This window comes from Papaver somniferum, unplaced genomic scaffold, assembly GCF_003573695.1.
Source record: "Papaver somniferum cultivar HN1 unplaced genomic scaffold, ASM357369v1 unplaced-scaffold_135, whole genome shotgun sequence".
Classification (NCBI taxonomy): domain Eukaryota; kingdom Viridiplantae; phylum Streptophyta; class Magnoliopsida; order Ranunculales; family Papaveraceae; genus Papaver; species Papaver somniferum.
In genome coordinates this window covers 669,530-682,604 of record NW_020622713.1, presented here as the reverse complement: position 1 = coordinate 682,604, position 13,075 = coordinate 669,530, and the positions used below count along the sequence as shown (strand labels likewise).

The window sequence follows — 13,075 nt, the reverse complement described above, 5'->3', positions numbered from 1 at the left end:
CACTGAGTGCATAAGCAATATTTGTCCTTGTGTGAGATAGATACATCAATCTCCCCACAAGTATTTGATATCTCCTTTTATCAGCAAGAACTTGATCAGGTTCAATACACAGATTTACCTTTTCTTATAAAGGTGTATGGATTGGCTGACATGCTGACATCCCCACTTCTTTTAGCAGATCAAGAACATATTTCCTTTGTGATAAGAAAATTCCTTCACTGGATCGAGAAACTTCAATCCCAAGAAAGTATTTCAATGAACCAAGATCTTTCATTTGAAATTCCTTTGATAAGTATCTTTGCAAAGATTTCCTCTCCTCTGGATCATTTCCTGTCACCACCATATCATCTACATATATGATAAGAGCAGTAATTTTATCCTTCCTTTTCTTTATGAACAAAGTATGATCAGAATTACTCTGACAATATCCAAAGTTTCTCATAGATTTGGTGAATCTGCCAAACCAGGCCCTTGGAGATTGTTTTAGTCCATACAATGACTTGTTTATCTTACATACCTTCTTACCATGAGATCCTGGAACTGAAATACCAGGTGGGAGCTCCATGTAAACTTCTTCAGTTAATTCACCATGCAAGAAGGCATTCTTTACATCAAACTGTTGCAAAGGCCAATCCAAGTTTGCAGCAAGCGATAACAATACTCGTACTGTGTTGATTTTCGCTACTGGAGCAAAAGTTTCTGTATAGTCAATACCATAAGTTTGGTTGTAACCTTTAGCAACTAATCTTGCTTTATAACGTTCAATCTCACCATTTGCCTTGTATTTAATGGTGAAAATCCAACGATACCCCACAATCTTTCTTCCTTCTGGACAATCAACATAATCCCAAGTATCATTCTGAAAAAGGGACCTCATTTATTCTTCTATAGCTTCTCTCCATTTTGGATCATCTAATGCTTCTTGCACATTGTTAGGAATAAAAACAGTATATAGTTGATTCATGAATGCCTTATTAGCTTTAGACAAACGATGGTGAGAGACATAATAACTCATAGGGTACTTAACCTTACTAGAGATTTCAGGTTCATATCTGGGTTTAGGAATACCTCTGTTTACACATTGTGGAAGTTGTCTCCTAGATTCTTCAAGAACATCCGTAGCAGACGATTGGTTTGGTGTTTCATCTTCTTGAGGTAACGTAGACTCTGGAATCTCTTCTATCATAACCTCATCTTGAATCTCTATATCACGATCTAATACTGTACTTTATGTTTTTTCTCGTGAAGAACTTTCATCAACATATTCTCTTACCATATCATCAGAATTGACAATAATAGATACATCAATTTCCGATATATCTTCATCATAGTTAAGAGTCTGAATTTCCTTATGGTACTCGCCCTGAAGTTCAGACTCACATGAAAAATGCATAGTATCTTCATGAAATACAACATCCAAAGTAACAAACATTCTTTTGGTTGGAGGATGATAGCAACGGTATCCCTTTTTAGTTGTTTCATATCCCACAAATACACACTTCAGAGCTGTAGGAGCCAACTTATCACGTTGGTTCTTGTACAGATGAACATAAGCTACACAACCAAACACATTAGGCGGCAGATTAGGAACAGTTGGAGCCACAAATGCTTCAGCAAGAGCTTGATGGGGTGTTTGAAACACAATGGTACTTGATTGCACTCGATTGATAAGATACTCTGTCGAAGTAAGTGCCTCTCCCCAATACATCAGTGGCATATGTTCTTCTATCAATGAAGCACGGACCACTTCCAGTAAGTGACGATTCTTTCTCTCTGCTACTCCATTCTGCTGAGGCCTACTAGAACAAGTAGTTTGATGAATAATCTCGCGTCCCTCAAAATAATGTTGAAGGTCAGAATCCATATATTCACCACCATTATCACTACGAATTACTTGAATCTGTTTGTTGTATTGAGTGTTAATCATCTTATGGAACTTTTGAAACAAGGCGGTAACTTCACTTTTGTTTTTCATGAGACACACCCACGTCATTCTAGTGCAATCATCAATAAAAGTAACAAACCATCTTGAACCACCCAGGGTAGTAGTTTTAGATGGCCCCAAAACATCAGAGTGTATGATCATAAAAGGAACTGGACTCTTATTGAATGATAATGGAAAATAAGCACAATGGATTTTTGCAAGTTCACATACTTCACAATGAAAACTAGAAATATCAAGTTTTGCAAACAAACTAGGAAATAATTTTTTTAATTAACCAAACGACGCATGTCCCAATCTTCGATGCCATAACAAAATTTGAGATTTTTGTCTCTCCCCCTCAGAACCATCAGCAAGAAGAGTTTGACGCAGCTTATCCGAACTACTTGACACGAAATCCAGGTAATACAACTTCCCACACTTAACACCATAACCAATCGTTTGCTTCGTTGTGATGTCCTTAAAAACACAACAGTCAGGCCAAAATATCACTACACAATGTAAAGTATTAGTTATTTGGGAAACTGATAGGAGATTACAGTCTAATATAGGAACTACTAAGACAGAATCTAAGTTTAAAGTTTCAGTGAGAGATATTGACCCTTCACCAGTAATTGGAGCTTGTGAGCCATTTGCAGTAGAGACTGTTTTTTGTAAGGATGGTTTAAGGGGAGAGATTTGTTTAGAATCACATGTCATATGGTCTGTGGCACCGGAATCAACTATCCATGAATTATTCGAAACAAGTGAAGAAACATTTAAAAACTTACCATCGTTACCTGTCCTTGCTACTGATGCAAATATTACCATGAAATCCTTTCCTTTCTTTGTTGAAGCCATTGGAACACTAGAATTTTTCTTTGTATCCTTCTTCTTCTCCAGATGTTGATCCCACCAATCTGGATATCCAACCAACTCGAAACACATGTCAATTGTATGTCCAGATTGATTACAGTGTGTACACTTAAGTGATGACTTGTCCACCTCAGTCTTTGAGTATCTCTGAAAAGACCATTTTTTATTGTACCGGTTTCGAGTTGCCATAGCAGCAGGTTCAACTTCTTCCGATTCTTTTGCCATCATTGTACGTCGAACAAATTCACGACGAACGAGTGCATAACATGATTCTAATTCAGGAATAGGATCCTTTCTCAAGATTTCACCACGGATCTGTTCAAAACTTTCATCTAATCCAGCAAGGAATATATGCACCCTTAGGCGCTGAATTGATTTTCGATAGGCTTCAATATCATTAGAATTCTCCATAACTACCTTGTCAGGATGATCCAGCTCTCCAAATATTTCAGTTAGTTCTCCATAATAAATTGAGAGTGCTCTGCCATTTTGTTTTGCCGAAAACGCTCGTCGATTTAGAGTAAATACCTGCATCTCATCATCTCCATCATAAAAGGCTTTAGATAATGCATCCCAAATCTCTCTAGCAGTAGGTAACCGAATATATCTCTTCATGATTTCAGGTGACATAGACATCAACAACTATCTCTTGACTTTTTGATTATCTGTGTACCACTTCTCATATCTTGGATCTTCCTCGGTAGGTTTTCTTGTCCTTCCCATAATAAAGGAGGTTTTTTCTTTTTCAGCAATATGTATCTCCATGATTTGTGACCTCAAATCATAGTTTGTTTCATCAAGAACAATCCCAGGCTTGAATACTGCACCTTCAGATTGAACGATAATAGGAGCAAATTTGTTTTCCATCTGCCCTTTTTGTTTTGATTTATTTTGGTATAATTTTGAATCACTACCCATGATTCAAGAACCCTACCTCATAGATACCATCTTCACAAATATAGGATTAAGAAGAAGATAATTCTTATTATAATAATCTTATCAATTCTGGTTACACAGCTCATGAATATATAGGGTCCAATATTATGATAAAGTAAAGATCCTATATACTAGGAAACAATATATTATCCTTAAATAAGGATATATATTAACAAAACCAGTGAAATTATCCGATGTCAAAAGATTGAAAAACAACTTGACAACAAGAGATTCTGATCAAGAAATAGTTAATGATAACCATCAAGTTGAAGAGACTGCGCTTAAAAGAAAATTTCATGAGACTGATCAAGAGATTGTTCATTGTCAAGATGATGACGACCTTCAATCATATGCATCATCCTGTTTAACTTCATCAGATTCTCCGTCTTTTATCAGATTCTCCATCGAAAAGACGGAAGAAGACGATGATGAATGACAGTGATTGATCCAAAGTTCTCCACTACGATTTTTTTTGTTTTTTTGATTGGGCATTTTGTGCTTATTTGACATGTCTGTTGACTTAATTTGCCTGACCTTTTGACTATACCTTTTTAATGTTGAATTTAGTACAGTCCTGTTCTTTGTCTTACATTTAGCAGTGTTTCTTTCGAATTTCACACATTTTCCATATTTTTCAAGTAGTCGAACCAAGGCAAAAATGAGCCACAAACAAATGAAAATAAACACGAGAAGAAGAGATTACAGTGTTCCTAGGCAATGCTTTGCTTAGTTCAGTTGGTTTAGCTGTTGAATCTATCTCAGGTTCGATTTTCACGGCATAAATCCCGAGGTCTATTGGGATATCTGAAGTTAAAATTCGGGGGGCAATGCCAATAAATATTTGGTCTCGCGCAAGAGACAAGTCAATGTCTTCATGTAGCTTGTGCAAATGGAAGAAACTGGGGAACTTCAAAAATTTACAAGTCCATATTGTTTGCCTGTTTGGGTAATTTTTATGGATTTTCATTTTTCTAGAGAATATACACAATGGTCACACGCGACTACATTCCAACAAATGACCCTTGAATCAGACTCACTAGACACTATCCTTCAATGGTATTGAATCTATTGATAGATGAGATGAGACAAGTGTTAAAAATTCGATCTCATCGGCCTAAAATGGCGTCTAGATCCGAAGTTCTTTCGTTTTCCAAAAAATAAAAGTCAGTCTCAGAAATCAGATGCTGTATAATCTTTGTCATTAAATTTTATAGTTTTAGATCCAAGCGGATGAAGCTAAGGTTTTAAGGCCTAACTAGTTTCTAGCTTCAACATGAAATCAACTTTCATGTAGAAAAAATAAGAGAAGGTTTATAATGAATATTGGCGTTGTAGTCTCTTGACGATCCAAAATGTCTATAGTTTAGGGTTCTGAGCTGATTTCAGGATCGTTAAGCGATAAGGGGTCGAAGGTCCGTTTCAAGATCCCGGCACTAGCAGGATTCACCACTCGAGTTAAGGGTATACATTTTAGTTCCTAAAACTAAAAGTGATAGTTGCGCTTTGTGCATGCATTTTAGTACACATATATGGTAACTTGTAACGAATAAAAATAAAATCAACTCCAATTTACGGATTTGCAAATGTGCATGCATTTGAATTTATTAACGCGCCAAAATATATACCATCCAAATCTGTATGCTTGTTCTTACCCCTCATAAATAAAACCAACATGTAAATACAATGAGTGAGTGGAGAAAATTTAACAAGAAGACCTTGCAAGATAGGAATATTAATTGCGATCCTGCCTAATAAGCATTATTCGTTTTAATTAAATGTTCTTAATGGATTTTAATCCATTTCCATGTTCTCTAATCTTATATAAACCCTTCTTCTACTATATACATATACATCGCTTAATCGAAAAACATTAAGGAAAGAACGAAAACCAAATTTGAACAAAAATGGTTTCCTTCCATGGTCTTTGCTACACGATGGTAATTGCATCTTTGTTTTTCGCAGTTGGGAATGGTGATGGTGAATGGCAGGCAGCACATGCTACATTTTATGGTGATGCGCAGGGTGGTGGAACTATGGGTGAGTTTATTCCCATATATTTTTGTTTTGTTGATTTCATTACGTAGTCGATTTCAAGGAGACCATCGCTCGTTGCAGATTTAACATGGCGGAAATGATTGTAAGGCGGATACATGTTTCCTAAACTAACAATTTTTTCTCTTCATTTTCTGTCATTTCAGAGGGAGCTTGTGGTTATGGTGACCTAATGCTACAAGGTTATGGCTTAGAAACGACAGCCCTCAGTACCGCTTTATTCAACGATGGCTTAACTTGCGGTGCATGTTACGAAATCAAGTGCGTAGATTCCAAGTGGTGCCATCCTGATGTTTCAGTTCAAGTCACCGCAACAAACTTTTGCCCGCCTGGTGGTGAAGGATGGTGCAGCCCTCCTAATCAACATTTTGATTTAAGCCAACCCATGTTCTTAAAAATTGCGGAATACCAATCTGGAATCGTTTCGGTTCAATATCGTCGTATAAGTTGCATCAAACAAGGCGGTATTAAGTTTGGATTAGAGGGTAATCCTTACTTTATTCTTGTCACGGTGTTTAATGTAGGTGGTGTTGGTGATGTTCATGGAATGTCAATTAAGGGGTCGGGTGGTGATTGGGTAGCAATGAGTAGAAACTGGGGCCAAAAATGGCAAACAGGGCAACAATTGGTAGGGAAAGTCTGTCATTCCAAGTTACTACCAGTGATGGCAATATGGTCCAGTCAGATGATGTAGCTCCCTCAAATTGGGAATTTGGGCAGACTTATGAGGGTAAACAATTTTAAGTCTTGTTTGACATTGTATTATATGTTTGGCTCTAAAAAAATAAAAAATGATTCATCCATCGGATGGACTGCTCAACCTGAGCTCGTACCATATGAGATTGAGTCTGTAGATTAGCTGTCTCTGCTGTAATCTATCCTTTATTTACAAAAAAAAAAAAAGTTAAAAAAAAAATGAACGTTTTTATTTAGAAAATGCTTTGTTTGAAATGAATCATGCTTATACGGTCAATTATTTCGTGATTGCTACGGTATCCAAAATTAGCAGGATAATACCCTTTTATATGAGATGAAAAAAATGTTAAAACCAGATCCTGACCGTTGAGTCATTCCCTGGTACCGCTTTTAGCAATCATGAATTATCTGGACGGGGATTCTAGCACTCCGACGGGCTAATTCTGTTCACGGGGAGTTGATCCAAATAAAAAAAATAGATCAGGGCGGAAATAAAGCTGGGCTGGAATAGTAAAACCTTGGGCTGAAACACTCGGGAACTTCACTAGAAAAGTTCCCTCTTCTTCTTTTCCTCTCTCACCTGTAACCAAAAACCCTCAGAAACACACAATTGATGGCTACAGAATCACCAAAATTTCATCACTGAAAGGTAAAACTTCTCCACAAAATTGCTTCAATTCAAGTGAAAATATTTCGTGGGGCTCTTTCTTTTTCGTATTTTGTTTAATTTTTGAATGCCATTTTTCTGTGTTTTTCAGTTGTAGTTTCATCCTGCAATAGCTACAAATAAAAAAAATTAAAGCTAACAATGGCGAGCCTTCCTGAAGATATGATCATCGTTATAGTATCGAAGTTTCCAGTCAAATCGATCTCTCGCTTCAGGTGTGTGTGCAAACGTTGGTGTGAATTGTTCAAAAACCCTAAGTTTATTAAGACACACCTTCACCATGCTATTGAAAACAACAAGTTTAGTGTCCTGCTTGATACAAATTTCGCGGTTTATGTGATAGGTTCTGATGACGAGAATAGGGGTGTTTATAAAACCATAGATTTTGATGTAACATCCTCCTTACCTTACCCTATGGCTGTTCGAACTGATCTCCCACAAGATACGTTTCTACCTGGTTATCCACGTAATTATCCATGTGATGGCTTAATCAGCTTATCCACCGGTAGTCCTTATGGGGGTAGACGGAAAATGATATGCTTGTGGAATCCATCAACAAGAGAATACAAAGATATACCCACACCAACGTCAAATCTAGAAGGCTTCTCCAGATATGGTGTTTGTTATGATTGGAAAGTTGATGATTACAAGTTGTTCAAGTTAGTGGCCAATTCAGAATTTAGTATTACCTCTGAAGTTTGGGTTAGTAGATTAGGTTCAAATTCATGGAATAACATTGGAGACATAAGTTATAATGTGAATCGTAGTAACAATATGTGTGTGAAGCCTTTAAATGGAATTCTACATTGGATAGGAAACACTGAAGTTATAGTCTAGTTCGATATAGTTGAAGAGCGAACCAAAGAAATCTAAGTACCCAGTTGCTATCTACACGACTGCAGGTATTCATATGAAGATATGGAAGTGGTTGTCTTGGGAGAGGAACTTTGCCAATCAGTTCATCCAAGCACTAAGAGCAACATCGAGCTTTGGGTAATGAAAGATTATGGAGTTACAGATTCTTGGACCAAAATTTTCAGCCTTTCAAGAGATACAATAAATTTTCACAGGTTATTGCCCCTGCATTATCTCAATAAGAATCGCGAGATTCTATTACAGGGTTTACATTTTGAAGTCAATGATGCTTTAGTCTCATATAATCCCAAGAGCGGAAGACTTGTGGCTCTTGATATCCCGGCATGCCAAAACATTTTAATGCGACTACGTTTGTTGGAAGTCTAGTTTCACTCAATTCAGGTGAATTCGTTAAGGCTTCAAAAATATCTAAGGTGAATACCAGTGCTGGCGCTTATAAGTTCTTTTCGCTGACAGTTGAGCGAGCGAAATCCGAATATTGGGAGTTACGAAGTAGGTATGGCCTGGGCCCATTTCTTGTTTTCTCGGCTGTGCTTGGCTCGTTCTCTGCAATTATCTTGCATTTGGTATTTTGGTATTTAGATCCTTCTGCTTGAAATGGTTGAACAAGAGTCCCTGCTATGAAACTGGAAATGGTGGTAGCAGCACATGTTGTCATCATCCACGAAAGAAACAACAAAGGTATTGGTGGTTTATCCTTAGCAGCCACTGAAATAAAAATTACTCCACTACTTATTTTCTTCTCGTCTTTCCACTGTATGATTGAAAACTTTCTTTTCTTACTTTACTTCTTAATTACCCACTTCCGATGAAATATTATTCCCAGCAAGAAAAGTGTGTGGAAATGATCATACTTTGGGGTTTCCACTGTTACGTGTCGCGATGACATACTGAATCTTATTGCATCCCTATAGTGGAAGTATTTTGTGCATACAAATTGGCAAGTTGCAACTATAATGTGTTAGTAAGGCTTTGAGTCTTTGAGTTGACACTGCTTTGCATCACACATTGGGTAACTTAATTCCCAGCCATTTGTCATAAGCAATTTCTAGTGTAGTTAGTTTTAGTTTACAAACCATCTTCAGTTTTAGTTTCTTGTTATCCTCAGATGATGTCCAGGAGGAGAAAGATTGATCACTACTATCTTTTACTGTATAAAATTTTCATTTGAACATTTAGATTTCAAATGGTTGTGTTGATTGCTCTGTATGATATATGTTTGTTGAATTGCAGTTTTGCAAGCACTCAAAAAATTGTCGAGGTTTCTCAAGTATCTTTGTGCCATTTTGACTTTTGAGTTAACAGCTTGCAAATAATATTGGAATTACATAGTAGGGCACTAAAAAAAACAAGTTCTGGGCAGAAACAGAATTCCGACAAGAAGCCTACAGCCTGATCATATATAGTTGTCACTCCTTTGTTTTAGCAATAGCTATTTTGCCTCTTCTCTCTAACAGAAGATTTTTTTTTCCTACAGTCCTACGGATTTGAACTTCCTTGTTGGTCCAAAATTGTATGAAGCTAACTGGCTAGACTTGGTAAAATTATTGGTTCAATGTGCTGAAGTATGGTGTCCGTCCCATGACAAAGGAGTTCTATGCTGAATATTTGAAAGAAGCGAACTCGAAAAAAAGACAGGTCCTCTTCATATTCTCCAACTAGATCTATCTTTACTGTGGTTCTGAAAATCAGAAAGAGGTTATAAGATGTATTCTACTACCATGATTTGTTTTGGTTCTACTACTTAGTTTTGCCGAAACTGTCAGTGCCAATTGGTGATCTTAGATTCAATTTTTCCAGTGCAAATAGTTTCTGCATTTGCCATTATACCTCTTTAAGGATGATGCGTCATCTCCTTTCATGAGTCGGTTAAATATTTGAAATTCAATTACTTCTGAGGGGGTAATGTGATATCTCCTTTCATGAGTGGGTCAGATATTTGAAGTTCAGTTAGCTGTTTTCTCTGATTGATTTTGCACGCCGTATTTCTCATGGAAGTTTATTTGTAGTGATGAATCGAAATAAGTTCGAGCATGCGAGTTTCTGATATGATTCATGAACAACAACGAGGTGATAAGATAATTGTTTTGCTGACAACCTTTTCGCTTATGGAGTATGCCCGGAAAAGCTTCGGAACCTATGATTGATGGTGCTACCAGGTTGTCAGTCAATTTATGTCAAATTGTTAGGTTTGATGGTGCTACCAGGTTGTCAGTCAATTTATGTCAAATTGTTAGGTTTGGTTTTCTTGTTAAGCTTACATTCTTAGTGTGGAGTTCGCTTCATCTCCAATCGGTATCATATTGGTCTAGGGTGTACTACTCCCAGTCTCAGGAAAAGTAATTTCCCTTTTTTAGTTTAGTTTAACTTATTTTCAGGTAAAGTCGAAAAATAAAAATATCATTTTTCCCGAGTCGAATATAGTACTTAGTACTAAAGCTCCACCGCATCCTAATCGGTGAACCATGGACTCAAACCCAAATGATTCAACCAGTTGACTCCTTCACTTTCCTTCACTTAAAAGTGCGGGTCCGAAGATGGGACTTTTTTTCTCCATTTTTTTAACGTTCACATAGCTATCTTGATGTCGGGTAAAGTCAAAGTACTCTAGAAGAAGACTACTAAACCATATGAGAAAACTTGGTCAACAAAGTTGTTGAAGTGAACGGGTAACCATAGAGAAGACTGACCTAAATCATCAAGACAACGGGGAAATTTCCTACTTTCCTTTACCGGTAATAGAGTTGTTGGGATGTGAAGTGCTCACCAAAATGAGGTTTAGGATTTTTTGATCTGTGTAGAAAAAACAAATGAAATATAAAGGCTTTTTTTTGTTTGTTTTTTGTTTTTTTTTGATGGATAAAGGGTTTGTTTGAATTCTTCAATAAACAAGTATATTTTTTTATGCTTCAGATTTCTTATTTTTTAATGGAAGTGTTGTGTATTTGAAGGAGTAGTTCTCCACAGAATTCTACAAATGGATCATGTTTTTTATATTTTAAAATTAGAATCTTGTCAATGGCGTTTATTTTTTTTCTTCTTTTGATGCTTACAAGCCAAATAGCGTTTAGGATTTTTTAATGTTTAGAAAAAAAACAAAATGAAAAAAATAAAGAGTTTAGTTTTTTTCAAACATATTGTTGATGTTTTTTCAAAAAAAATAAATTCGATGGAGCTAGTTGCATATTTGAAGCAGTAATTCTATAAAAATATTTCACATGTTTATCAAATAGCATGATCAAATTGGGGTATATCCAAATTAATTGGGGAATATCTAATGTGACAAAAATGAGGCCATTTTAAAGTAACACAGAACCTCTTAACACTAAAAAATCTGATGAGGTTAATTATTTAGTTAGTTTTTTTTTCTTTGAAGGAAGAAGGATATATATTAAGAAAAAAAGTATTTGCAGGCTATGTACAAAATCAGAGCAGCCATAGACTAGAAAACCAATAAAAATCTAACAAGAAATCCTATCTCATGTCATAATTTCTTCCCTCTGAAAAAGAATCTGATTCATTGAATACCCTCTAAAGATATCTGCACTTGTGCCTTCCCCCATGCACCCTTCGATTCATTTCTAGCCACAATTCCCAACAAATAGCTATAGGAATTAGATGCCATATCGTCTTAATTTTCTTTGACAAACCGTGAATATTCCATCTCTGTAAAGATTTTTTTAAAGTATCCTGCAATACTCATTTCATTTGTAGAGAGTTAATGAATAAGTACCAGCAGTATTTTGCCCAATCGCATTGTAAAAAAAGATGATCCTGCGATTCAACCTGGTTGTTACACAACAAACAACGATTTGAAGCAACCTCCACTCTTATGTTTTGTAACATAACTCTTGTTGGAACTGATTCATGCATTGCAGCCCACAAAATAAATAGTCTTTTTGGCGGCGCTAATTTACTTGTCACTACATTCTTATAATCCCATTCTTCTTCAGTGTCTGCAATCTTTGCATATAAAGCTTTAGAAGTGCATAAACCTTCAAGTGTATCTTCTTCTCCAGGTGACGGCCTAACATCTCTTAGCTCAAACTTTATTTCCAGCAAATCAATACGTTCCACTGGATCCAATTCTATTGAGAACACAAAGTTCCATGTGTTGCCTTACATACCCTCTACTGTGTAAATTTTTTTTCTTACTAAGCTTGTACAGTCTTGGATATTTATCCTTGAAAGCATATTTTCCTTTTCACCAGTCGTGCCGGAATCTGATACTCCTGCCATTCTTAACTTGAATTGTGTCTGCCATATAGAAATCTTTATTAGCTCTCAGAATGTCAAACCACATACTTTTTCCCACTGAATCCTTAGTTTGCAATGGAACTAAACAATGCTCATTAGAATTTGTTTTTTCACAAACAATTTTTCTTCACATGTTGTTTTCTCTTTACAGTATCTCCCATACCATTTTGCTAGTAGTGATCTATTGATATGTCTTAAATTTGTGATTCCCAGTCCTCCCTTCTTTCTAGAATTGTATATATTTTTCCAAGACACCCAACTAATTTTTCTCTTCTCCTCATCCACACCCCATAAAATTTCCTCATTATGTTGTTTAGTTTCTTCTCCACTGACACAGGCAGATGATATACAGACATAAAATAAGTTGCAATACTCTAAAGAGAAGTTCTGATAAGTGTTACTCTACCTGCCTTATTGAGGAATTTTATCTTCCAATGAGCCAATTTCTTCTTCATTCTTTCTATTATTACATCCCATATTTCCACACTTCTTTTAGTAGCACCAATTGGCATGCCCAAGTAAGTAATAGGCAATGAATCAATCTTACAGCCTAATTCTAAAGCCAGCTCTTGAATATACTCATCTGCACCTATACTTGTCATTGAGATTTTATCCAAATTCAACTTCAAACCAGTCATCAGTTCAAACAACAACAAAATAATAACTAATCTTCTTACCTCCACAGTTGAAGCATTAAGCATTATAATTGTATCATCAGCAAATTGCAGATGAGAAACCCCAGTACCACCTTCCACAACCTGAAAACCAATTCTGTTGTCTGCTACAGCTTCATC

The 13,075-nt window shown here is 36.2% G+C and overlaps 1 protein-coding gene and 1 pseudogene across 1 annotated transcript; both read left to right on the top strand.

Moving 5' to 3' along the window:
• The first annotated feature begins 5,621 nt into the window (after positions 1–5,621).
• On the top strand, positions 5,622–6,676 carry LOC113334186 (annotated as a pseudogene).
• Positions 6,677–7,033: 357 nt separating this feature from the next.
• LOC113334185 (putative F-box protein At3g21120) lies at positions 7,034–8,838 on the top strand. Its single transcript, XM_026580533.1, has 2 exons — positions 7,034–7,130; positions 7,240–8,838. Exon 2 carries the CDS (start codon positions 7,290–7,292, stop codon positions 7,983–7,985), a length of 696 nt encoding a protein of 231 aa, XP_026436318.1. The 5' UTR covers positions 7,034–7,130; positions 7,240–7,289; the 3' UTR covers positions 7,986–8,838.
• The last annotated feature ends 4,237 nt before the right edge of the window (positions 8,839–13,075 follow it).

Bases quoted from the DNA above. Each gene is read 5' to 3' on its own strand.
- LOC113334185 (XM_026580533.1), top strand. From the start codon at position 7,290: ATGGCGAGCCTTCCTGAAGATATGATCATCGTTATAGTATCGAAGTTT.